At 41.2% G+C, this 24,457-nt stretch overlaps 1 protein-coding gene across 6 annotated transcripts in view; it reads left to right on the top strand.

Moving 5' to 3' along the window:
- ELAVL4 (ELAV like neuron-specific RNA binding protein 4) overlaps positions 1-24,457 on the top strand; it is a 126,917-nt gene that overhangs the window by 71,721 nt on the left and 30,739 nt on the right. For all 6 annotated transcript variants that reach the window (XM_012722280.1, XM_004678985.2, XM_012722282.1 and 3 more), the window contains exon 2: positions 9,473-9,713. In XM_012722280.1, coding sequence (XP_012577734.1) covers positions 9,473-9,713 — 241 coding nt within the window. The remainder of the gene's footprint in view (positions 1-9,472; positions 9,714-24,457) is intronic.

A 24,457-nucleotide genomic window follows, 5' to 3' on the forward strand; every position in this document is an offset into this window, starting at 1 on the left:
ACCAGAGAGGGCCGTAATTAAGACTTGTACCATGGCTGTACAAACTATAGCCCTAATGAAAGTCAGTGTTTATTTAGGAGAAGAAATGTGTATGTTGTGTCTGGAGAAGATGAAAAACTAGTATTCCTGTGAATTTGAGAATAATGTCTAAGAGAAATTAAATTCTGATTATGCTTTTGTTATCCATACTCGCCCTGCCATTTTCAAGTATTAATGCTTCTTGTTTTCTCCAGCGGCTGTTGATTTTTTTAAAGCCCTGCCACCCACCACAGAGAACTTGCATGCCTGGTGTTCACCTCCAGAAAAGAAGCTACTCTTTCAAAGGAGGGATGCCTCAAGCTTATTTCATTGTTACAGTCATTTATTTAGGACATAGCAAGTTTAGACCAGAAACAGAACTGTCAGTTCGGTGTCAGAACCACATAGGATTAGTCCCGTGTGTATTTTATGTGTGTACTTTGGGTCAGGAGGGTAAATCCTTAACTCTGCAGAGGGTTGTTTAGGAGAAATGGGGTTGGACAATTTGTTTTAATTATTTGTTTATCTGCCCTTCTCTACTCTCCTCCCAGCCTAAACCCTCAAAGGGGTGAATAATTATGTTTCCCCAACTCTAAGGACAATGCCTTGGTCTACAATAGCATTCAATAAATTTGTGTTGAATTGAATACACTTGTTTTAAGGATACATGGAGAATTTATTATCATGTAACTTCCTAGAGTAAATAGGTCTTGCAGGTTATTTGTGCATCTGCCCAAAGGTATTATTAAACTGTCAGCATGTTTTCCCCAGTTGGAAGGAAATAGTTTTTCTGGAGTTTTCTAGTTACCTGCCAGCAAAATGTAGAGAACTGTGTATGCATGGTTTGGAGAGCACAGGGGTGGTCTGCAGCAGAGGCCCCTGGCCCAAGGCCCTGTGGGACTGAGCACATGTCATTCGGTGGAGGGTCAAGCGTAGGAAGTCTCAGAGCCCCTTTTCCAAGAGTTGTCAGCCCTTTCTCTTGGGCCCCACAAATAGTATCTGTCTCCTTCAAAGTTAAATCATAACCAGGAAAGCTGTACTTTTAGGGAAAAAATACTAACCCAGAGGAACTTGAATTAAATCTTCTTACAGAGAAGGAGGGAAAAGTATGGATTTCATGAAACAATGGAAGAAACTTTAAAGAAACATAAATTGGGGGGGTTGTCAGGACATTTTTAGTATATTTCAAGGAGCAAAAAGAGAAGTGAGGAAGTATTCCTAAAAATAATGTCTGTCTTCAGGAACACAGAGCCTGCTGTGTAATTTTCTAACTTTGGGGATTTGTTTTTCGGCTTTTGAAAGGCGGGTGAGATGCAGTAGTCTGGGCAGCTCTACCAGTCTAACGTACTTCGTGTCAGAATTTTATAAGGGTTAAGTGGGAAATGCCTACAAAGAGAATTAGGACTTTTATTTTTGTTCTCATGAATAATTTAAATCTATTTCTTTAATGGTTCGATTCAGTGACTGCCCTTGGTAAACATTATTCTTCATGCTCTTGGGAGTGCTTGTTCTATTACATAAGGGTTAGCCTTTATACATAAATTTTCAAAAGTCCTTCCATCATGGTAAAGGAAAACACCTTTAAATACTCATTAAAATACTTAATAAAACATGTGTATGTGTCTCAGCAGTGTGTACCTGAGATGTTTGCAATCAGGATAACCTCTAGCTTTCTAGTTCCTGGGAGCACTGCTATTTAGAGAGTGCTCAGAGTGATGGGGAGCATGCCTAGAAAAGAAGCATTGTATTCCTGTGACCTTTTGAGGTTCTTTGCTCTTAATCTTTTTGCCTGAGTGAGCATGGAGGCCCTACCTCCGCCAGAAAACCAGAAGGTGCAGACTGCCAGTTACCCCGTGATGGGAACACCACAGCCCTATACTGGGCTCTTGGATGGGGAATGTCAGGTGTGAGCTTTGCAGCCTGGCAGCTTCCTGTGAAGTGGACGCCTCTCTGTCTCAGGAAGGAAATCCTGAAAGTGTCAGCTGGATTAAGAAAAACAAATGCAAAGCAATACAGTTTGTCAGATTGCTCCAATGCTGTTTTTTCCCTCATAAAAATGGCAAAGACATGATATGTTGGGACTGATGGAATAGGGGAGAGGTGATGGCATCTCCTCTGATGGGGCTCTCCAGGGCCCAGGACAGTGTCCCCATCCTCAGTTGTGAGGAAGAGGATCAGTCCTCTTACTGTAGCCTGAATTTGACCCCAAACTTGAGTAATTAAAAGCCCCATGAGGAGAGGGAGCTGTAAGGAATTCATGAGCTGACTAAAGGGGACTTAGATACATTTTTAAAATTTTAGAGTGGTCTTGCATAACACAGTTACAGAACCTCTGGCCTTGCTTGCTTTCTGCTTCTGACCTGGATCCTTCAGCAATACATATTTGTTTGATTAGTGAGTGAATGGATTAAAGGGTGATTTGGGAAAGAAGGGAAATGACCCCCCTTTGATTATATTGCTGCTCTTGGCTTTTCTCATCCTGCTCCCAATGTAGTTTCTTAGGGATAGAGGTGTAGCATTCTCTCTGTCGCTTCTTCCTGTGTAATTACACTAATGTGATGCATGGCTAACTTGTGTGGCATATTTCCAAACCAAGCACGGGGCTCCACATGCCATAGTACATCATTGCATGGGGCTTCATGACAGTTTTGTGAGGGAAGGGGCCATTATTATTATTCTGTTTATACCAGTAAGACCAAAGGCTGTTCTGAATCAGCAGGTTCGACTCTCTTGAGACTGATCCCGTGAGGGTGAGGTGGGAGTGGGGGCAGGTTCCATGAGGGTAATGGACAACACTAAGTGTTGCAGGCATACTCTGCGAACACTCCTCCCTTTCCTTGCGTGGGGAGTAGGGGAGTAGGAAGCTGGAGAGAGGGTGTGGCAGTTGTTTCTATCCAGAAGTGAAAAAGTGTTTGTCTACCTAGAACTTTCCCAAAATGTCTCAGATTTGAGTGGAAAGCAGCAATTTGAGGGTCTTAATCTGAACACAGTGGACTGGCCTTACTGAGTGTGATTGTGTGCATGTATGTTTTTTTCTAAGGAGAAAGGACAAAGGCGTTGAACAGGTTTTCTAAGGGGACCACCTCAGGCAAATACTTAGCCCTCCTGCTTACAATCCACAGTTGAAATTATATCTAAATATATAATCTAAATATATACCTGGAAAATATGAAGTAGTCAGTCAGTGTTCTATCCTCACTGGTTATATATAAAATGGGGTGACATTAACAGCTTATGACTTCTGCTCCACAGGCATCTAGTGAACTGTTGCACCTGTCTAGACGTTGACCCATTCAAGTATTTCATCCAAAACTACTAACTGCCAGGCCCTGTTCTACATGCAGAAGATAATATAATATTTTTTTAATGTGGTCACTGACTGCAGCTCCCCTCAGAAGTGTACTTTGTTGATCTGCCTGTTCTGCTCCCCACTCTGACTATGATGGATCCTCTCACCGCCCCTGCACCTCTGGCCTGTACCTCTGTTCTGTTCTGTATGCATAAGTAAACAAATCTTAAAAAAAAAAAAAATGTGGTCTCTGTGCCCTGGAGCCATACCTTTCCGTCTCTTCCAGGTGACCATTCTTGTGAACTGTCAAGTGTCAGAAAAACACCTCTATTTAAGTGCCTTTTTATAAGATAATCACTCCTCACTCCATTGCCTCCCCCAAGAGGAGAAATAAACTCTCATCCGAGTGGTCATGTAGTTGTCATAGTTGAGGTGAACTGTAGACCTGGCCAAGTTCTCTCTCTGCCTCTATCTAGCAGTGTAACCTTAGGCAAGTCGTTTCCCATTCTAGCTCTCAGTTACCTCATCGTTAACATTATAGGGGTGGCCTCTGTGGCCCCTGATGTTGTCTGCAATCTGTCAGGCACTGAATTCAGTGAGAACCATTCCCTGGCTTTGTTGTTTGTGTAGCCCGGGGACCTTGCACCAGCCTGGCCACGTGGGGCTCCATCTGTGCATGCACCACACCAGATGTGGCCATAATGCAAATAAACCCTTTCTTTTGTGCATGTAACCTGACATGTCCAGGAAATAGTACAACAGATTCCTTGGATGGACTCTAGCAATGTGATTGACAGGTGATTAGGGGGCCTGGTATTGCGGAGGTGGACACGCTGTGAAGGGCAGGAGACAGTTGACTTTTTCCTCAGGAGCACCCTGAGAAAGTGACTGACCCAGCCTCTGCTTCTTGCCTTCTCTGCAGAGAGACATGACCCTGAGTGATGATCCAGCAGCTGCCTGTCTGAGGCCTTTCCTCTTGCTTTTGTTGTATATTTTGCAGAAAAGAGTGGTGGGAGGGGTGAGGTTAATGCGTTGAGTGTGAGTAATTAGTCATTCAAACCATCGACATTTACAATGACAGGATTTGAGTGCCTACCTTATTGTGCACTGCTCTAATAGTTTATCCCTGAAATTTTCTGCCTGTATAATGTTTCTTAAAATATATCACCAGAACATAAAAGATTTAATGCAGTGCTTTGTACAACCATTAGAGTTTGAAGTCAACTGAACCTCCTCAGTGCTCTCGCCTGGCTGCTGACTATAATTCTGTTCTTAATTGCCATTCAGACGAGGAAAGGAGGGCAAGTCAGGGGTTTGGAACCTGGTCAGCTGCAAAGTTGGCTGTGAGATCCACACAGAATGTTTCATTAAAATACATATGCACACTTGAGTAACTGATATATGCATTTGCAATGAAAATTGTGCTGAGGGAATATCAAAGGCCTTAGCCTGGGGAAACAAGTGTGCTGATTTTGCTGAGCCCTGCTCTGCACTTACTGGAGGATGGGATTTCCACCAGAACACATGTTTACCTCTGCTCTGTTTCCCAAATATATCATACAGGTGTCCTCTCTTTAAGATCTAGCATGTAACCTTCAACTGTTGTGTGTTCACATTCCTGAGTTCGAAATCTTCTTATCTTGGTAACTTTTCTTGTTTTCAAAATGATGTTTTAAAAATCCTCTTGGTTCGGGCCCTCCCTGTTGGCGCAGCGGGTTAAAGCACTGCACTGAGAAACTAAAGCCACCTCCGCATGAGTTCGATTCCCGCCTGCCCCGGAGGCGACCACATGGCGCGGCAGACCTCTCCTGACCCGCCCGCTGCTCCCCTCAGCAGTGTACTTCATCGATCTGCCTGTTCTGCTCCCCACTCTGTCTCTGGTGAAGCCTCTCACCCTCCGCATCTCTGGCCTATACCCCAGTTCTGTACGAATAAATAAATAAATCTTTAAAAAAAAAAATCCTCTTGGTTCACTGTGTGTCAGATTTGATTCTGACATTTTACATTTCTGATTCCTTTTTTAAGCCTGTCTAGCATCCTGGAATGCATCATTAAGGCCAGCAAGGGGTCTTATTACATGATGTATATTAACACATTTGCAAATGTTTCTCAGCTTTCAGACTTACATTTTTATTGAGAAAACTGTGTGTGTGTGTGTGTGTGTGTGTGTATTTTCATCAGTTGTTTCTGAGTACACAGAAGGATAACTGCAGAGCCAGTGTGCAGAGCAAAGAGCTTCACCTCCATCAAATAAGAACGACTTGACCTAATTTATAAATTTGGTCTGTGGAAGTAGCTCCATACCAAACACTACATCTCATGGCGCCTTCTTGGCTCAGATCTCTGGGGCCCAACTGGAGTCTGATTCACAGACAGGACTCAACTCCAGAAGTCTGTAAGCGAGGGCAGGAAATCCACATAGAATGTAATGAGGTCCAGAAAGAACTGTGTTTGAAATTACTTTGCTGCAGACTTGATACATCCTAGGCCTTTCTGGAGCAGGGATACCTGTGAGGTGTTCACGTGGACAAGTGCTGGCTTTTACCACATGTGTCTGTGAGGCAAGCATCCAGTGAACAAAAGATGAATCCAGCTGTCAACTGACCTGTCACAGTCTTGGCCCCTCAGATCCTCAGCCTGCTTAGGTATGACTTACATACATTCTTCTTCGTATTCCATCATCAACACCCCAAAAACCACCTCAGTGCAGGATATTAGTGTTTGAAGGGAGAGGCATAAGAAGAGTAATGTGGGAAAGGGGAAATGTTCTACAGATTGTAGGACTTGTATTTTGCTGTGAAATCAGAAGTCCATGATTGGGCAGCTCTGGGGATCTTCCTGCTGAGTCTCCTAAGTTGGATGCATTCTGTTCTTTGAGCTCCTTATCAGGTTGGCAGTGCTCCTTGTCTTTGTTGCCTGGACACCTCAGCAAAGCAGTGAGACAGCACAGCAAGTGGAGGCTCTGGCAGGCCCAGGAGGCTGCTGGCTTGACAGAGCAGGTCCTGCTTTCCAGCCAGGAGTGGTATGGATGCATCATCTCCAGTTGCATGACCCCCTCTCCTGGGCACACTGCCCCCCTTTTTCCCCTGAGCTCTGCCTCAAGGGCACAGCAGCTGAGTAGCTTTGCTGGGTAGTTTCTGTCAGTGCTGAGGAGAGACTGATTGAAGATTGTTCTCAGAAGCTTTTTTGCTTCCTTCTGGACTAGACTTCCAGAATCCCACAGTTGATCTGAAGCCAGGAAAAAAGGCCTAGTGATGTGGATTGTGATCATCAGAACAGAAAACAGACTAACACTTATCTATGTAGGGAGTGATGCAGAATAATAGTCACAATGCCTCTTCATCCTCAGCACTTTACATATTATATGTGTGTGTACATATATTATGTATATGTATACACACACACACGTGTGTGTGTATGTTTGTGTGTGTGTGTATATATATTCTATGCGGTCTCTCATTCTGGAGATAGCCTTGCATGATAGGCTTTGCAGAAAGGAAAACCAGTTCACAGAAAGGAAGCTGAGACTCAAGTGTTGGAATAACCTGCCTGAGATCACACAGCTAATAAGTGCTGGAACTAGGAATTTGAGACTAAAAACTTACTCCTATACCACTCCCTTTAGCTGAGAAAGTACACACACACAAAACACAGTCTCTTGATGTTGATGAGAATGTGCATCAACTGGAAACCTCAATACTCAGTTGGTAGAAATACAAAGTGGCACAATGACTTGGGAAAAACTCTAATTACCTACTAAAGCTGAATACACACTGATTCTGTGACCCAAAAAAATATACCCCTGGGATTATTCCCAACAGAAAGTTGTGTATATATGGGTGTTATCAAAAGACATTTGCATAGTGCTCAGAGCAGCATTATCTATAACAAAATCTAGAAATAACCCAAATGTTCATTAACAGTAGAAGAAATAAATAGAATGTGATACCTTCATGCAATGGAATTCTATCCAGCGGTGGAGAACAACCCAAGTGTGTGACATTTACCAAGTGGATCACTGCCAGACACATGTACAATAAGACAGGAAGAATATGTATATGTGAGTCCACACAAATAGAGTTCAACAACAGATCAAACAAGTCCATAGATGAGCTGTTAGAGTGGTGGTTACCATGGGGATGGTGAGAATGATGGGTCTGGGGACTCAGAAAAGCCTTTGGATGCTACTCATGTCCTCTCTGGTGCTCTGGAAAGTGGTTACCCCAATGTGAGCTGTGTTCACTTTGTGGAGATTCTCTGAGTTGTACCTTCAAGATGTGAAGACTTTACTACTTGTGTGTTATATAAAAATGCTTATCCCCAAATTCCCTGCATAACAAAATGGTAATGATAATGGAAGCTATTAGTTATCAGAAGTCTGCTGAGTTGGTTTCCTTGTCTGTAGAATGTAGAGAATATTTGAAATCTGCTTCGCTGCTGTCTTATGAGGATTCCCGGAGAGAAGTCACATCAGGTGATTGGCAGAGTGACTTTAATACATGTCAGTAGTTGTGATTAAATTCCCACCACTTTTCCAGGCACTTTACACATCGCATCATCAAGTCTTTCGCACCACCTTGCGAGGCAGTAGCACTGTTCCCATTTTTCAGAAGCGGAAAACTGAGCCTTCTTGAGTTTGTTAGTTGCCCAAAGTCATAGTAGTGAATGGCAGCTCCTGGTTCCTTTTGAAAGGATTTGATCTATTTCAGAAAAGACCTTTTTCAAAAAAAGATTTATTTTATTTATGTATGCATACAAGAACTAGGGTGTAGGCCAGAGTTCAGGAGGCATGGGTAGAGGATTCACCACAGAGAGAGTGGGGAGCAGAACAGGCAGATCTACTGAAATACACTGCTGAGGGGAGCAGTGGCGAGACAGGAGAGGTCTGCTGCGCCATATGAGTCAGCCCCCTGGCCGGGGAGTGAATGCCCTGGAAGCTGTATCTTAAAGGACAAGTTAGGGATGGTGATGGAGTAGTGGGACTGATGGGCCGTATTTGAGGCAGGAAAACTGTAGTTCCAGACTTTATCCAACTTTCCTGTGATGACAAAGAAGTCACTACATGCCTCTGGAATTTGCCTCAAACTTGAGCATTTGAAATAGATTGTCTTCCCATCAGTGCCTTCTGGCTCTATAATATCTGACTCTGTGTTTGTCATTGCATACAGGACATGACCTGACGCCATGAGATTATGCCCATTTTCCATCAAAACTTTGTCTAGCGTCGTACAGTCCTTTCCCTGCACCCCCTAGCCTGTGAGCAGGGTTAATTACCCCTTTGTTATACCTGCCATCGTCCTGCCGGCTATATACCTGTCTGTGTCCACCACAGAACAATTCGCTTCATGAGGGTAGAAACTAACACATAACTCAGCTCTTTAATCTTTTGCATGCTACCTGGAACAGTTCACAGGAATCTGTGGAATTAAATATTTAAATCCAGAGAAAATCCTTTCTGAGTAATACAGGAGACTACAGCCTCTGGCTGTGCTGGACCTGAGGTGGAGACCAGAGAGAACTGTTTCTTTGTGTCTTTTATTAAAGGTCTGGAAGAAACAGTAACAGAGTTGATTGGGAAGAAAAAAGTGTTAGATGACTTTGTTGCTCCCCAGCTTGTGCTTATGAAATCTGAAGTTTGATCAGTGATTAAAGCTTCAGTGAAAATCTAAACCCTTCCCATATGGAATGGCCCCATTTAATTTAATGTCATTTTACTTTATGAGATAGTTAATAAACAGGTACTGTATTTGATCTTGTGAGCATAGCCCTCTATATTTAGCTTTTTCAGCTTTAATGGAACTATAATTTTAATCATGATTATTACTTTACATTTTAATTATAATTTGGTGTGGCTTAAGTATACATTTCTGAGAGTGATTGTGTAATGAAAACAGGAATTAGCTTTTCATTAACAAAATAATGGGAGAGTTCCCACTGCATTCTAGTCTGTGTTCAAAATCTATGGGCTAGCCTAAAAATAGCAAGGGGAGTTTAACATTTTGGTTAAAAACATGCTTCTAAATTGGCTGTGTTCACAACCCAGTCTCTTATTCCATCTTGCTTTATCCTGTTCGCTTTCCTCTCAAAACATAAAACATCTTGGAATAGACTTTGTGTCTTTGTGATTTCAAAATGCTTATTTTTATTATTCTTATTTGTATTTAGATAATTAGCACCATGGAGCCTCAGGTGTCAAATGGCCCGACATCCAATACAAGCAACGGACCCTCCAGCAACAATAGGAACTGTCCTTCTCCCATGCAGACTGGGGCAGCCACAGATGACAGCAAAACCAACCTCATAGTCAACTATTTACCCCAGAATATGACCCAAGAGGAATTCAGGAGTCTCTTTGGGAGCATTGGTGAAATAGAATCCTGCAAACTCGTGAGAGACAAAATCACAGGTATGCACCCCTATATATTCGAGTCTTGGGGTTCACAGCTGCATCTTTCCTGTAGATGTGCAGATCTTAGCAGACAGGCACTACCCAATAGTGCATCTCGGTGCCTGTCAGCAGTGTGTGCCTTGCATGCGAGGACAGTGAGGATATACAGTCAGAAACCTGTGTGTATGCGAATTACACCAACCATTTTGCAGATCAGCTGGACTGGGGAGCTAATAAGGGTTTAGGAGCTTCCTATACTTTATATGAAATAACTCTTTGGCTCTATCCTCTTTATACATAATCAGCCATCCCTTCCCTTTTTTCTTTAGTTCTTAGTCCTGCCCTGTAGTCCATCTAGCTTTTATCTATTTCTTGTTTTCCTCTCAAACATTCAGTTTGTATGGGTCTGAGGCATTGTTTTAAGGGGGCCATTCTGGACTTGTAGAAGGGAGATACAACTTCCCATTGTGTCTCAGGAGAAAGAGTAGCACATTATTCTGGAATAAAACTACAATAGGAGGGCGATGCCTGGATTTCAGGGTTTCTTATCGCTGCTGTTATTATTATTTGTTTTGAAGATACAATTTGAGAAGTTAAGAACTTGCTACTTGCAAGTAACAATTTCATTTCAATTCCAATGCTTGAGGTTTTTAGGTTCAGCTCTTGTCCTAATCAACAACCATTTCTTAAGGACTAAAGTTTGCCAGCCACTGATGCTATAATTCAGGTTGTGGGGGCTCCTCAGTTATTGGAAGTGAAGGCTTTTTTTGTTTGTTTGTTTGTTTTTTAAGAAAAACAGTGGGCTACATCATGCAGGCAGTGAAGCTGCTGCCCCACTTCCTAAAGTCATCCACACTCAACCCTGAGTATTTGTTTTTGAGGGTTGACTTTTGTTTTCCTTTTCTGGACAGTTTAATTGATGAGCAAATGGCCTATTTAAGAGAAAGGGAACTATAATTACAGTAGGGAGATACATCATGTTGACTTAAATCAGAGAATACAATGTAAATCTGTGCAAGTAGCTATATATATAATTTCTTCCATTCTTCTAATTCACTTGTGAATTTGCTCCCCATATAAATTAAGTACTTCCAAAAATAATAAAACTAAAATAACCACCAGAAGTATAAGTCACCTAACCCTCCAGACAATTTTCTCACCTGAAAAACTGGAAAAATAGTTCCTATGGCACAGGACTTATCATGAGCATTAAATGGGAAGCGGGATATATACTTCCTAGCACAATGCCTACTGTGTAGCGGTCTCTCAATAAATGGGAGGTGTTATTACTTATAGATGTAGTTAGTATTTTCTAGGAGAGTGACTTGAACATGATATTGATGTCTCCAAAGAGACCAGGGCTTTGAGATTCTGTCCCAGAGTGCTGGGTCATTCAGCCTCTAACCAAATTGCCTGTGCTCTCAAAAAGTCAATGTTTAGATTCCTGAATAATCTTTATATAATAGGATGATAATTAAAACCAGTTAACCATATGATTATCCTCCTACTCTTGTATAGAAAATGTATTTTTGGTATAGCCTTACCTTCTAAATCGGGACTCTGCCAACTCTATTAGTGAATATTATTAATCACCTTTTCAAGAGTTCCCTCAGCACTATAGTGAGATTTTTGAGAAGTACTGATTCATGGTGTTGTTCCTTGTTTTCTGAAGACACATGTTTAAACAAGCAGATTCCTTTACTGAAGGAATGCTAATTTGGTAGTTCACCCAGTGGATTTGAATAGGAGTGACAGCTTCGGAGACAGCCTTTAATTTGGTATACAAAACCAAAATTGTCAACTTTGGTTTGTTTAGCACCCTCTCCAGCACAAGCAGAGACATACAGTAGCATCTGAGCTTAAAGAAGAAGCTTATGGGTTGAAGGCAGAAATACAATTCAAGCATAAATTTATAATTATGCATTTTTTAATTCAGTCCAAAGAAAAGGGGGGGAGAGGGACTTTATTTGCAGAGAACTTATGGGAATAAGGCAAGGAAATACAGAGAGACCAGAGATATTTGCCCTCACTTGGTAGCAGTGTTTAATAAAAGTAGAACTTGTGGTTGTAAAGAGTGCTTATTAAATTCTTCATTTACACTACCTAATTAATTCTAGCATTTTAAATTAACAGTGAAACTGGTCCCTGCTGTACCATTCCATAGATGCAGCATATTTCCTCCATCCACCCGTTGTTCAGGTTTAATTGGCTATGCTAAGAGTCAGAGAAGGAGCAAGAGATTGGGCTGTGGGGAGGTGGGGATGGGATGGGAGGTGTGGATGGGATAGAATTGCTCCATAGAAGACCCTCTCCATCCCCCATTTGGGGTGAAGTCATCACACAGGCTGGCAGAAGTGAGGTATCACACCAGGCAAGTTGAAAGGCTGCCTCTGGTGGTTCAGGAGTCAGGGTAAATGACATCATAGGTATTTTTGTTGCCCTGATTTTTAACATCCCAGTCCCCCCTTTTTCTCCAACACCTCCTACAGATCTCAATGCATCTCGATCCTGTGAAGTTTACAAGGAGTTCTAAATATCCAGTGGGAGGATTGGAGGGTAGGGGGTGGCAAAGAGATAAGACTTCAAGATTAAGATTTTCCAGCCCAAACCACTCCCTAAGAGAATGGAATGATGTGATGGATTCCCTTAGAAGATTCTCGCGCAAGAGAAAGAGAGAGGGTTGAAGAGAGAGGGAGACTAAGAAAGAGACTCTATTGATCGTATTTCCAGTAGCCAGGGTTCACTCCTCTGGGCTTGGTTTGTCAATGATTCTCCGTTTGAGAACACATGGAGCACATTTGGAGATGGACTTAAGTGTTGTGGTGCTCAGGACATAATTGCCATCATTTATCAAGTACTCACTCTCTGCCAGGTGCTTGCTAAACACTGGACATTCCTTACTTCATTTAACACTGACAAAAGCCTCCATTTCTCAGATGAGGACACTAGAGCATGGTGAGGGTCAGTAATCTCCCAAATGAGCAGTTATTAGAAGGTGGCAGAGCCAGAATTCACCCCTAGTTTCCAAAACTATGACCCCAGATGGAAGCATGTGCTGAGTGTCCCTGCCTGGGTTAGCTGAAGCTCCCTGTCTCACGCTCACCCCATAACCAGTGAAACATTGCATACATCTGAGTAGGGGTTTCTGGCTATTTCTACAGAGCCTACCTAATGCACCATGGCTTCAAACAAGACTCCTGGATATAACAGAAAGCAAAGATAACAATATTTTTCATCCTCCGGGGATGCAACTCAGTCATCAGAGGAGAACCAAATTCACTGAAAGTGCCAGGCTTAAGACTCCCTGACAGTGCTTTCAACATCTCTGTTATTTATCTCCTCAGAGATATTAGATGTTCTTTTTTCCATCTAGGAAAGGACACTTATCGGAATAATCTAGTACCAGAGAGAGAAAACTTACATCCCAAGTTGCTTTTGTGTGCAGCAGTGAGCACGTGACTGCACACAAAAGCCACGGCCTTTGTTTTCTCCTCCTTTTCACCTGCAGCCGCTGCTACTGGAGAGAATGGAAAGTGGTGTTTGGTCCATGGGGTTTGTATAACCCAGAAACTCAGGCAAAAACATCAAATCCCTTGTAGAAAATGTATTATCTCTATGGACTGCATAGAATTGAATTACTTTCTCATTTTTTATTTTTCAGCTTTGAGACTGTATTTACTGAATCCAAGTTCCTTAATGATCACTATTTTTAATGGGAGAAACATTCAGCTTAGCCAGGAGAGTTTGATGATGCACGGTAGGACTTGAAGCCAGTGGGGTAGGAATGGATGCTCAGTGTGTGTTTGTATCTATCTTGTTATCATCCCTGTCCAAAAGGAATAGAGAAAAGGGGAGAAAAGTTCTGGGGGGAAAATTCCCAGAACTATATCCGTGTATAAAATCTAGATAGATCTGCCTTCCAAGACTGTGTGATTATTTGTATCATGGTGATAAAAAGAATTAAATATTCATTTGCTGCCCCTGTCCATGTCACCTGCCCCTGCAGCGTAGGTTTTGTTTTTGTTTTGTTTGTTTTGTTTTTTGTTTTGTTTTGGAGTAGTTTTCTTCCCTTTTCAGGCAAACGAGAGCTCCGAAGGACAGAGCCGAGCTAAACAAAACATTATCAATTATAAAACTAAGGGAATGAATATACAAGGAACAGACTCCCAAGTATTGTGGCATAAGAAAGGGTGAGGTCTGTGTTAGCTAAAGCTATGAAGGGAGCTTTGAAAGAAGGGGCTCGGGTTTAGTAGAAGAAAGAAAATCAAAGGAGTAGAGCTAAAAATTCATCCTAAAAACAAAAGTCTTTTTGATTTCTCCATGCCTTAAACACAGGAAAAGAGCTCAGACTTGCCTTTTGGGGAAGGGGAGCGGCAGAAGTCTAAAAATGAAACAGCACTGCCACCTGAAATTAAGCTTACAAAAAAATTAGCTTTGCACCCCAACAAAAGGCAGCATTTCCTAAAACACCACCTCTGGTCCATCTCTTCATTTCATAACACTTCTTAAACTTCATTAATGTTAATCAGTATTAAAAACAGAACAAGACAAAAAAGAACACTTCACTGCTGTGGGCTCCAGGATAAATACTTTGCCTCACTTTGTATCTAGAGTCACACTGCTGTTGAAGGAACCAATTCAGTTTTGACTGGGTGACTTTGGGTAACACACGTTCTTCCTGGGATTGTGTAATTGCTAATAATCCTGCATCCCACTCAGCTGTGGGGGTGAGCTGTAGGACCTGGGTCACAGCAGTGGGGACGTGTCTGTTAGAGCAAGGCAGCGGTCAGGAAGCTTGACTTGGGAGACAGTCTCAGTGGGAGAGCGTTGGAGGGTGAGGTGTGCGGATTGTATTATGTGACTCCTTACACTCTCAAGAAACTGGATTTATAGGTTCACTAGTGGAGTTTTGTTGAGTTTTAGCTCTGGACTAACTTTATAGGTAATTAGAAGACTCTGAAAAGCCTAAAATACGAAATTGCTTTGATTTGATGCCTAAAACGTGACTTCAGCCAGAAGGTGAGTTTATTGGCATCATTTCTTATCCCACCCAGCAAAGACAAATGAAAATAGTGACAGCAGCATTGTTTGTATGAGCCTGTGTGTGTTCCAGGCACGAGATTAAATGCTTTAAATATAATACCTTATTTGAATAGTATAGTGGGATTTCTTGGAGATTCATAATAATGTTTTTGATCACTGATTCTGTGCTGAGGTCATTTAATGCAGAACTCAGACTTAGGAACAAGTGAGTAACTTGCACAAGGTGACATGACTTCTGAGCAAGGGAATTGGTACTTGAAGCCTGGGCTCTCTGACTATTGTGAATTATCTAATTTATAGTTTATTTCTGGCAGTTTTCCTAAAAAGATTAAGTTGACTTCTTTGTACCACCCATCTCAGCTTATATTACATAGAGGGTAAATACTTTTAGAACAGGGAAAGTATAATTAGAGTTCATCATCCTTGATTTTGTAAAGTAGCACAGTGTGCATTTAAAAAATAAATATCAGTGGTTTTTAATTAAACAGGTCACTGCAAACCTGCACAAGGAAGAGATGTGATTTTTAACTTCTTTATTTTGCAAGCAGCATATTGAAATGGATGCTGCCTTAAATGTAAGCATAGTTAAAATCCAGCTCAATTATGCATATCCAAGAAGATCCTGAGAAATTGATTAACTCAATGAACTTTTCTACATGTACAGTAAAGGGATAGTCATTAATGGTGGAAAAGGCAGAGGAAATACTAGCATTTATCTGCATATTATGTTCCTGATTTTGAACATGGGCTTAGCACAATGCAACGTGGCTCCTAAATTAAGAGAAAAACAGGTAATTTTGCCTCTGATATGTTATTTATCATTCTCCCAGCAATCTTTTACGTATTACACAAGAAGAAAAAAAATTGTTTTGTTGACTTAGGAAGAGAGAGGACTGATTAGTACTATTTCAGGTAAATGGAAAATTTTTAGTTAGGAAGATCTGGACAACCAGAAAGAATTACAAAATAGAAAAATAGAGGTCTGCTTTATTAAGGGACATTTGGAGATTGGCAGAATGTTAAGTGCAGGCAGAATGCCATGTCATCCTTAAACTTCTAACACACTCATGAAGGGCAACCAGAGACCTCCCATCCTTTCTAGGGAGGACAGGCTAGCTACTGTGTGAAGCTGTGAGGTCTAGAGTTTATACAGCTATGTTCTGCTGCTTTTGACAATTTTTCCCCCCAGGATAGTGATGGGATTACAGATGGGGTATGATTTCCTCTTGTCCCCTGGCTATCTTCCCCTTCATCTTCCCTTCCAAATCAGATGGTTCTGCCCTGCTTCCAAATTCAGATAGCCATAGGAAAGTATTCTCACATCCCAGGAGAGAGGTCTCAAAGGATTTTTACCTAGGATGTGAATCAGTCCTGGGTATTTTAAGCATTTTCTATTTTTGTACTTAGCTGACTTTTTGGTTCAGAGGACCAATTCCCTGCTCACCCAGCCTCCCCTCCTTCCCCCAACACATACATACATATGTCCCACACGCACACACTCACTATTCCCCACTTCTCTGTAGAAAGGCCTCCTGGATTGAGACTAGGAACTAAGCAGGAAGGTAATGTCAAACTGAAATTTCCGCACATTATCTAAAAATGCAATTCATCATCTTCAGGATAGGAGAAAAGTGCTTTCTGAAATGTGTTAATGGGAAATTCATTTTTTTCCTTGTCTTCTATGAGGTTTGGTAGTGGTGATTTCAATTTTCAATCTGCCCCGCCATTCCATGGCGCCCTTACTCCTTTGCTCATAAGTGATAAGCACTATATTCCTTGTTAAAACTAAAGATCTTCAAGTTGCCTTTTCTTTTTTTTTTTTACACTCCCCAAATTATGCTTTGATAGGAGAAGCTATTTCTAGTTTGGAGAAGATAAAATTCAGATACAACCATGTATTTATAAAAGGCTTTTACTGTATCGATTTAGTGTCTGCTCTCTCTGACCAAATGCATGTTATTCCCTTTCCTCCTCTTAAATTCTGTTATCAGGGTCTGTGAGGAAGCCAGAGAGGCTAAGACATAGTTTATGTCCCATGTTGCTACTTACGGACACTGAATGGAGAACGCCAGGACAAACTTCAGTCCAATAGCCCGCTGGTATGGACAGGGCTGGGAACCTACTTCCAATGATGTGGATGATGAAACAGCCACCTGTCTTTTGTAGGGATTGTTTTGTTTCATTTTGTTTTCCACCAAGGGCTAAACTCACCCTGCCTGAGTGTGACTATTAATTTCACTGGAAAGATGGCTGAAAGGGACTCATAAGTATGCAATGAAGTTGTAGGTTTAATGGAGTGCCTCCTATGTGTCAGTTACAGGCCCAAGCATTTTATACATGTGATCTCATAAGAGCTTTATAAAGTTATACTATATCAGTGATATTATTTCTGTTTGATAGATGAGAAAACCAGAAAGCTGCTGGGCTCGGCTTCTTATTTTCCTTGCTTTCTTTCTTTCTTTTTTTTTTTTTTTTTGCTTGTTACCTCTTCTGTCTCTTCTTTAAACCTTCTTATTTATTTGCCAATTAACCCAAAAAGAATTTGAATTGGCCTATAAGATAACATGGAAAAGAGCTAAAATTTAACTATAAAAAATAAAAACCAATATAATAACCAATAAAAAACAAAGATCATAACCATAAAGCAAGTTACAGGGAAAATGGTTATAGAATGGTAAAAGGTGGCCAGAAGGAAAAATAGTCAATTAAATGTGGACAGGTGACTTGTTTGAGGAAATAATAGATCATCTAGCCTGAGTTTCCTTCATTTCAAGGGGAAATGCATGGTGACAACCTTGATCTCATTCTCAGTTGGTAACTAGAACCCCTCCCCTGCCCATTCCCACCACACTCACTTTACCCACAGGCCTCTGTTTGCTCAGTTGCCAGCTATAAGAATACAGGATGGGATGTGAAGCCTGGAATCACATACATAGGGTTTTCCTTCCTTTTCTCCTCTTTCTCACTTGAACCCTTCTTGGATTGACTGACTTTTTTTTTTTTTTTTTAAGGCTTGGGCAGGTAGTCACCACACAGAGAAGCTGCATGAGTAGAGTTCTTGTTTTCATTAATATAGGGTATTAAGTAGAGTGCCACAGGAGATGTGCTGAGGCCAGCTTCCTTGCCCGCGGCCCTGAACTAAGGTAGTACAGGCTTTGGAGTCTCTTCAGTGACTGTGAGCTCTGGCTGGGTCCCCATTCCCCAGGAGCCTGAGTTGGACAACAGGAAAATCAAATGCCATTCTCACTTGCTAATCCTGATTCTGGACATTGAAACTAGTCCTCAACCACCTTTTGACTTTCCCATGCCCCAAAGTGGGGTTTTCCCAATGAGGCAGACAAGCCTCTAAGCATAGGAATGATAGAACAAATAGAACACTACCCAAGAGTTCCATAGTCCCCAACACACGTGCATTCATAACACACACATACACACTGAATCCCTCCTCAGAAATACCAGACAGTGCAATGAACTAACCAGAAGTGGGAAATCTTGTACCATTTTCCCAACCCTTCCCCCTACACATACACTTAATAGATGTGTGTGAGGCCTTGCATAAGTCACTTTATCCACTGAATCTCCATTTTGTCAATGTGCAGTAAGAAGGTAAATCTATACCCTACTTTCTTTTCTTAGGATGGCACTTGTGAGTTCAAGCCAGGTGATCCATGGGAAGGCACTTGTAAACTAAAACAACCTAAAAGGGGCAGAGGCCCCTACTAGCTTATGACTCTTCCCTCTTCTCACCAAGGATCCTACCCCTGGGCTAACAAGACAGCTGAAGGGAGAAGAGAGGGAAAATAGGTATCTGTTCCTGGTTCACTCCTCACTTACATAATTCCAAGTACAAAGAAGGAGACAGCATATGAGAAGGTAGGAGAATGAAATGGGAACTTACATATGTTAAGCACCTGCTAGGTTCCAGTCACTTAGTATTTGTTATCTCTTTTAATCCTGGCCACAACCCTAAGAGGTAAGAATGTCCCTGGTTCTTTAGATGAGTAAAACAAGGTGCATGAGTTGAAAGCAACTGACCTGAGGTCACACAGTTGGCCAACAGCCAAGCTGACTGGGTAACCATGTCTGTCTGACCACATGCTGTTGCCAGTTGGGACAAGAGACTTTCACAGAGAGTTCCCCACATTTCTCACTGTTTCATCTTGAGTCGTGAACATGGCTGTGTAGGATGTATTCCAGTAAGTCTCAGAATAGCTACAGGAATAATGAACAACAGTTTTAGTGGTTCTGGAAGACTGTAAATGAAAGCCTTTAGTTCAGTATTTGAAAATGTCAGGATGATTTCTCAGATTGTTTTAAAAATCAGGCCATTTTGGTAAATGCAACATGGTGAAATGGAGGAACCATCAAATTCTCATTCTAGTTCTAGCTGGGGACTTTCTGTGATTCAGGTTGTGCATAAAAGGAGGGAACAAACACTGACTCTTTCCATCTTACTGTGTGTTGTGACATTAGGTGAGCTGTTAATGTGTTGGTAAGTTGTTAAAGGACTGCACCAATTCGAGATATTACTATGACCACCTAGAAGACAGGACATGGTAAGTGAGGGTGGAGGTTATGAGGGTAAAGCAAATATTAGCCCCCCCCCATGCTAAGCTAGCTTTGCTTTCTAGTCTGCCTTCCAGATGTTTTGTTTTCAGTTATCTATGTACATCTCAACAAAAGCTGATTAACTCTCTCAGACATCAGTGTATAACTGTTATTAATGCTCAAGCTGATCAGATTACAATGTCACAGATCCTACTTGTGCTGTTAATATTAGATTTTGAATTCCGGTCTGTAATGTATGATTTTTCTCCATGCATTGGAAAAATTGGTTAGCAGAGTTCATAAGAAAGTTTAATTAGCAGCCTGTTTGTGAAAATAGCGGTTGTGAGTCATCGTTCAGAATGAACTAACATTTCTCAGGATTGGGTTTGTTCTTCTGTGGATCCTTGTGTTTGGGATCTGGTATCTGTATGTTCCCCACTTGAACTGCACCACGTAACAAACGAACAGCAAAAGCAGCAGACTTTAGAAACAAGAGAGGAAGAAGTGCAGGGTGTTATGTATTTGTGTATGTGTGTCTGTACCCTCCAGGGGAATAATCCAGGACCATGGTGGGCAGGGTAGCCTCGTGATGAAGAGCTAGGCTGTCTCCGTTCGCATCCCAGCTGTATTACTTACTACCTGTGAAACAGACAAATTCTTACCCTTTTGATCCCTTAGTTTACTCATTGTAAAATAGGGATGTTGATAGGACTATTGTAAACATGTCAAATACTCAGAACAGCAGCTGGCGTATAGTAGTATAATTCTTCGAGCAGTTCTCTGAGATACAAGTGTGATTAGCCCTTTTCTGCAGATGAGGAATGGCTCCAAATGGTTAAGTAACTTGTACAAGGTCACACAGCTTCTAAACGGCAGAAGACCTAAGTTGAACCCACGTTCATTCAGCTCCAAAGCCTCCATTTTTATCTGCATTTAATACTGCCTCCCAGGCTCCACTGTCTAGTTAGTAGTATGGGTAGAATACATGTGTGTACCTATGAGTGTATGCCCCTGCTGGGATGTCCATACTGCAGTTATGTTTGTTTTTCCTTGGGTCTTAATTCTCCCAGTGAAACTACTTGAGCTCACTGCACATTAACTGCTAGCACAGTGTGTTAGACCCAAACCTGTACGGCTTGCAACACAAGAAGATGGCTTCAGCTGTCTGACCCAGCACATCACTACCCTGGGTCTACTTTGCCCCAGAAGCAAGTTCTGTGTGATGTCTTCTGAGAAAGAGAATCCTAGACTATTACAGTGAAAAGAGAATTTATCAATGTCCTCTGGCTAGTCTCCCTTATTTTCTGCTGGCCCCTCTGGTATCTCAGGAGTAGCTCAGAGTTGGCGCCTTGACACACCACCTGAGCCTTATTTTATGACAGAATTCGGTTCTCTTTCAAAGAATAATGCTTATTTGGAAACCCCATCCAAACGTTTCCCCCAAGGATTTTAACAGGTGATTTTAAAAAGAGATTCTGTGACCAAATGAGCTTGGAAAATTGAAGTAAACCAAATTAAAAATGTGTTTATTTTTACTGCTTCTACCCTGAGTCTGTGCTGATGTGTATTGTAGGTTTTAAAAGCAATGGGATAATAAGTAATATTAGCCACATTTTATTTTTTCCTCCAGCATTTTGTGAGTTATATATTTTAAGCCAGGAAGGAAGAATGGAATTCTGCTGGGAGAAGCTTAGGGGGTCAAAGGAAAGGAGATAGTTTGGTGCTTCCTATCTGAAGACCTTCTTTCATTAAAATTAAAAAGAGGTGGTGGGGCAGGGGCCCTTTGCTAAACTGGGGTGGGTAGGTAGAGGGCCTGATGTCCTAGAAAAGTGTGATCAACTCCCAAGGGGAACAAAAAATGGTGCCAAATGGATCCATCTCTAGCAACGTTACTGTCCTATCACATACAAGGCATTTCCATTGAAGATGTTTATTGAATACGAAGCCTTCTGGGCATAATTGAAATCTTGGATTTGTTTGGTTTCTTTATGGTCAGGGTGACATCTCATTTTCCATTGCCTAAAGGAGCTGACCCCAGGAGCAGTGTTTACATTTTATGATTCTCAGACTCCTTCCCAGGCGGCCTCCCAAGTACTTGGCTCAGTGTAATATGGCCCGGTCACCCTGCCTGGAACAGCCGTTCCCTGAGAAGCCCTTCGCTTCTTAAAAATGAATCAGAAGTGGCTATTCTCTCCAGTTTCTGCTCTACAGACCCATTTCTGGGTTCTTTTGTTCCTTGGTTATTATTTCTTTATCTTGCGTGCAAGTGAGTGGTGGAAAGGGAAAACTTCTCCTGTTTATTTTCTTTTTCATGGATCTAGGGACTTCTTTCTTAACATTTGTTGAAAGCCAACTGAGCTATTGGGCCACATCACATGCTTCATGTCCGGTACTTTACTATCAGTGAACTCTTTGATGAATGAGATGGTGTGTTTCACACAGCTCTTGGGGCTAAGCCCAAAGACAGAGAACCCCAACCCGATTTCATAAATGACACAGTGAGAAAGGTTTTCAGACGAAGTCCTTCTCCAGCTTCTGGTTGACATCCTGACTTATCTCTACACAGACAAGTTCTTTATCTAACCTCCTTCATCAAAAGCCATGCATTTTCTTTGACTTTGAATAAAGGCTATTTTAATAGATTTAATAATACTTATGAAACATCTACCTTCATGCCAAGTCTTCTCACATAACTTTATTATTTAATCGAAATCCCAACAAGACTCAGGAGTCTCCACATGTCCTTTGTAAGGACCATGTTTATAAGAGCTTTGGGAACGTTTGTCTTAGTGCCTAAACCCAGCAATTCCTTTCACCCTCAGACAGACTCATCTTGCCCAAAGTCTAATTACAGTGTATGTGATTAATATGACCCTGAAAACTTTTTATGTCTCTTCTTCTGTTCCTCATTTGTCATTAACATCAGCTGCATTTCTGGAATCACCTGTTGGTTTGCATCCATTTGCATCCATTCTGGAGGTTGTTTGTCTCACAACCAGGCATGTTTCCTGTGGGAATAAGCCAACCAAGAATTAAGAATTCTGGTTCATTTCTCTGACTAGCTGGGAGTTTGCCAAATTCACCCCTTTTTTGTTTCAACCCTTGTTAGAATTATTTTTAAATGTGTGACTATTCTTTTCTGTCTGCAAGAATATTCTGAACATAATTTAAATTAATGTTGCTTCAATTAAAAATCTCTCCTTGCCCGAGGGTCATCAGTCTGAATATATCCTTTTGTGTGATAAATGCTCAAGGTGAGATAGTTGTCACTGAGACTTTCATTGTCCCTAGAATATTTTTCCTTTCAGTTTTTTTTTTTTTTAAACAAGTACTCGGTACTGGCATTGTATCTACTAAATCACCTTCTTTCCTGAACAGACAGAAGAAAAATAAGGTTCAAATTAGTTCTGGTTTTTCATTTATTGCAGTTTATTATTGAAATGTATATGTGAAGATCTGTCACTTTCAGCGACTTCTTTTGTAGGGCAGACTAAAAAACGTTTCATAAAAAAACATTTCTTGGAGATTCAATTCGTTCAATTTCTTTGTGGGGTAGTACAGTTTTGTAAATGATCTTTCCCATTTTGGGGACTGCAGGAAATCATTATGTGCCCCGAATTTCCATATACTTAACAGAGGCATTGTTTTAACAACTACTGGATCAGTTCGATTGCTCTCTTCACTAAACTCAGGAAATTCCATTAAAAATGTATATGGACAGTGAAGCTAGATGGACTTATACCTTGGAACCTGAGACCTGTGGACATCAATCTCCTTGATTGTAAATTTCAGTGATAATGCCATAGGCTTATTTTAGGCACTAGGTTAGATGGTAGAAATAGAGCATTCAGGAAGAAACTAAATATTCTCAATCGCATACACAAAAAAAGAAGAAATATGTGGTAATTAACTAGTTGGCAAGATGTATGTCTATATCACAATGTATAGGTATACAAATCTTATTTGTTGATTACACCTCAATAAAGCTGGAAACAAAACACTCAGCACAATAATTGTCACAGAGTCATTATTCACTTGTTGAATTCATTCAGCTGTTGTCAAAAGCCTACTATGTGTCAGATACTGCTTATAACCAAGATTAAAAAGACCCATGTCTCTGTCCTTAAAGTCTACTGGGAATACATTTAGTTTGACAAGTTTATATTGCATGCCCACTGGGCACCAAGTGCTTTGCTTATTACCATCTTGAGGCCACATGATGAGTTCTCAGCCTCTGGAAAATTACATCTACTTAGGAAGCCAGAATGTAGACTCTGGAAATAAGCACATACTGGCTGAATATATTTTTAAATACGTTGAGAATTCAGAATAAGGAAGGCTGGATCCTGGCTGTTTTAATAGTGTTTGTTGTTGGTAAAAAGTAGACACATGCAAAGCTTTAAATGCCAAAATGACTCCTGATTATCTGCCAGATATGGAAGGAGGTCTCTTATGTGTATATTGGTTCACTGTAGAAATGGCGTTGACACCTCCAGTTTGACACCAATAGCCAGTGGCCTCCTGAAAATGATGACTGTGAATTGAGTGTTGTCTCCTCCTCCTGAAATCCTTCTCTCCTTCCCAACTACCACTAATCACCTGTTCAAATTAGTCTCAGCTCAGACATCATAGTCTCCTACTCTCATAATACTTAGCCATAGGCCTGGCTCTTTCCTACTAGACCATGAACGCCTTGCTTCTTGATTCTGTTTCCAAACCTATAGAAGAGACTTGAAGATGATTAGATGCCAAAGTCCTCTCCATGACTGTTATGCTGTGGGTACCAGATCCAAGTTGATGGGCACAGCAAGTTAGAAGATCAGTGTGGGATACTTTGGGATATATATTGGAATTAAATGGAAAGAGGACTTGGAAATACTATTAGAAAATTCAGGCTCTCTTACAGTCTGTGCATGCTGTGTTAAATATTCCAGAAAACAGGGCACACCAGAAAGTGCACGCAAGTCAGATGGACCTGGCTGCTATTGGCCATCCAGGTGTCATTGGATCTCCATCCAGGTATCTCCTACCTAGGACCCACTTTTCTTTTCTACAAAACAGGGCTAGAAATTCCTACTTCATAAGGTTACAAAGACTTTAAGTAACGATGTGTGTAAAATGCTTGGCTCATAATAGGTGCTTAATATTCTTAATTATTTTTACCTTCTCAG

The sequence above is a fragment of the Condylura cristata genome, unplaced genomic scaffold, assembly GCF_000260355.1.
Source record: "Condylura cristata isolate star-nosed mole 26May11 unplaced genomic scaffold, ConCri1.0 scaffold00008, whole genome shotgun sequence".
Classification (NCBI taxonomy): Eukaryota; Metazoa; Chordata; class Mammalia; order Eulipotyphla; family Talpidae; genus Condylura; species Condylura cristata.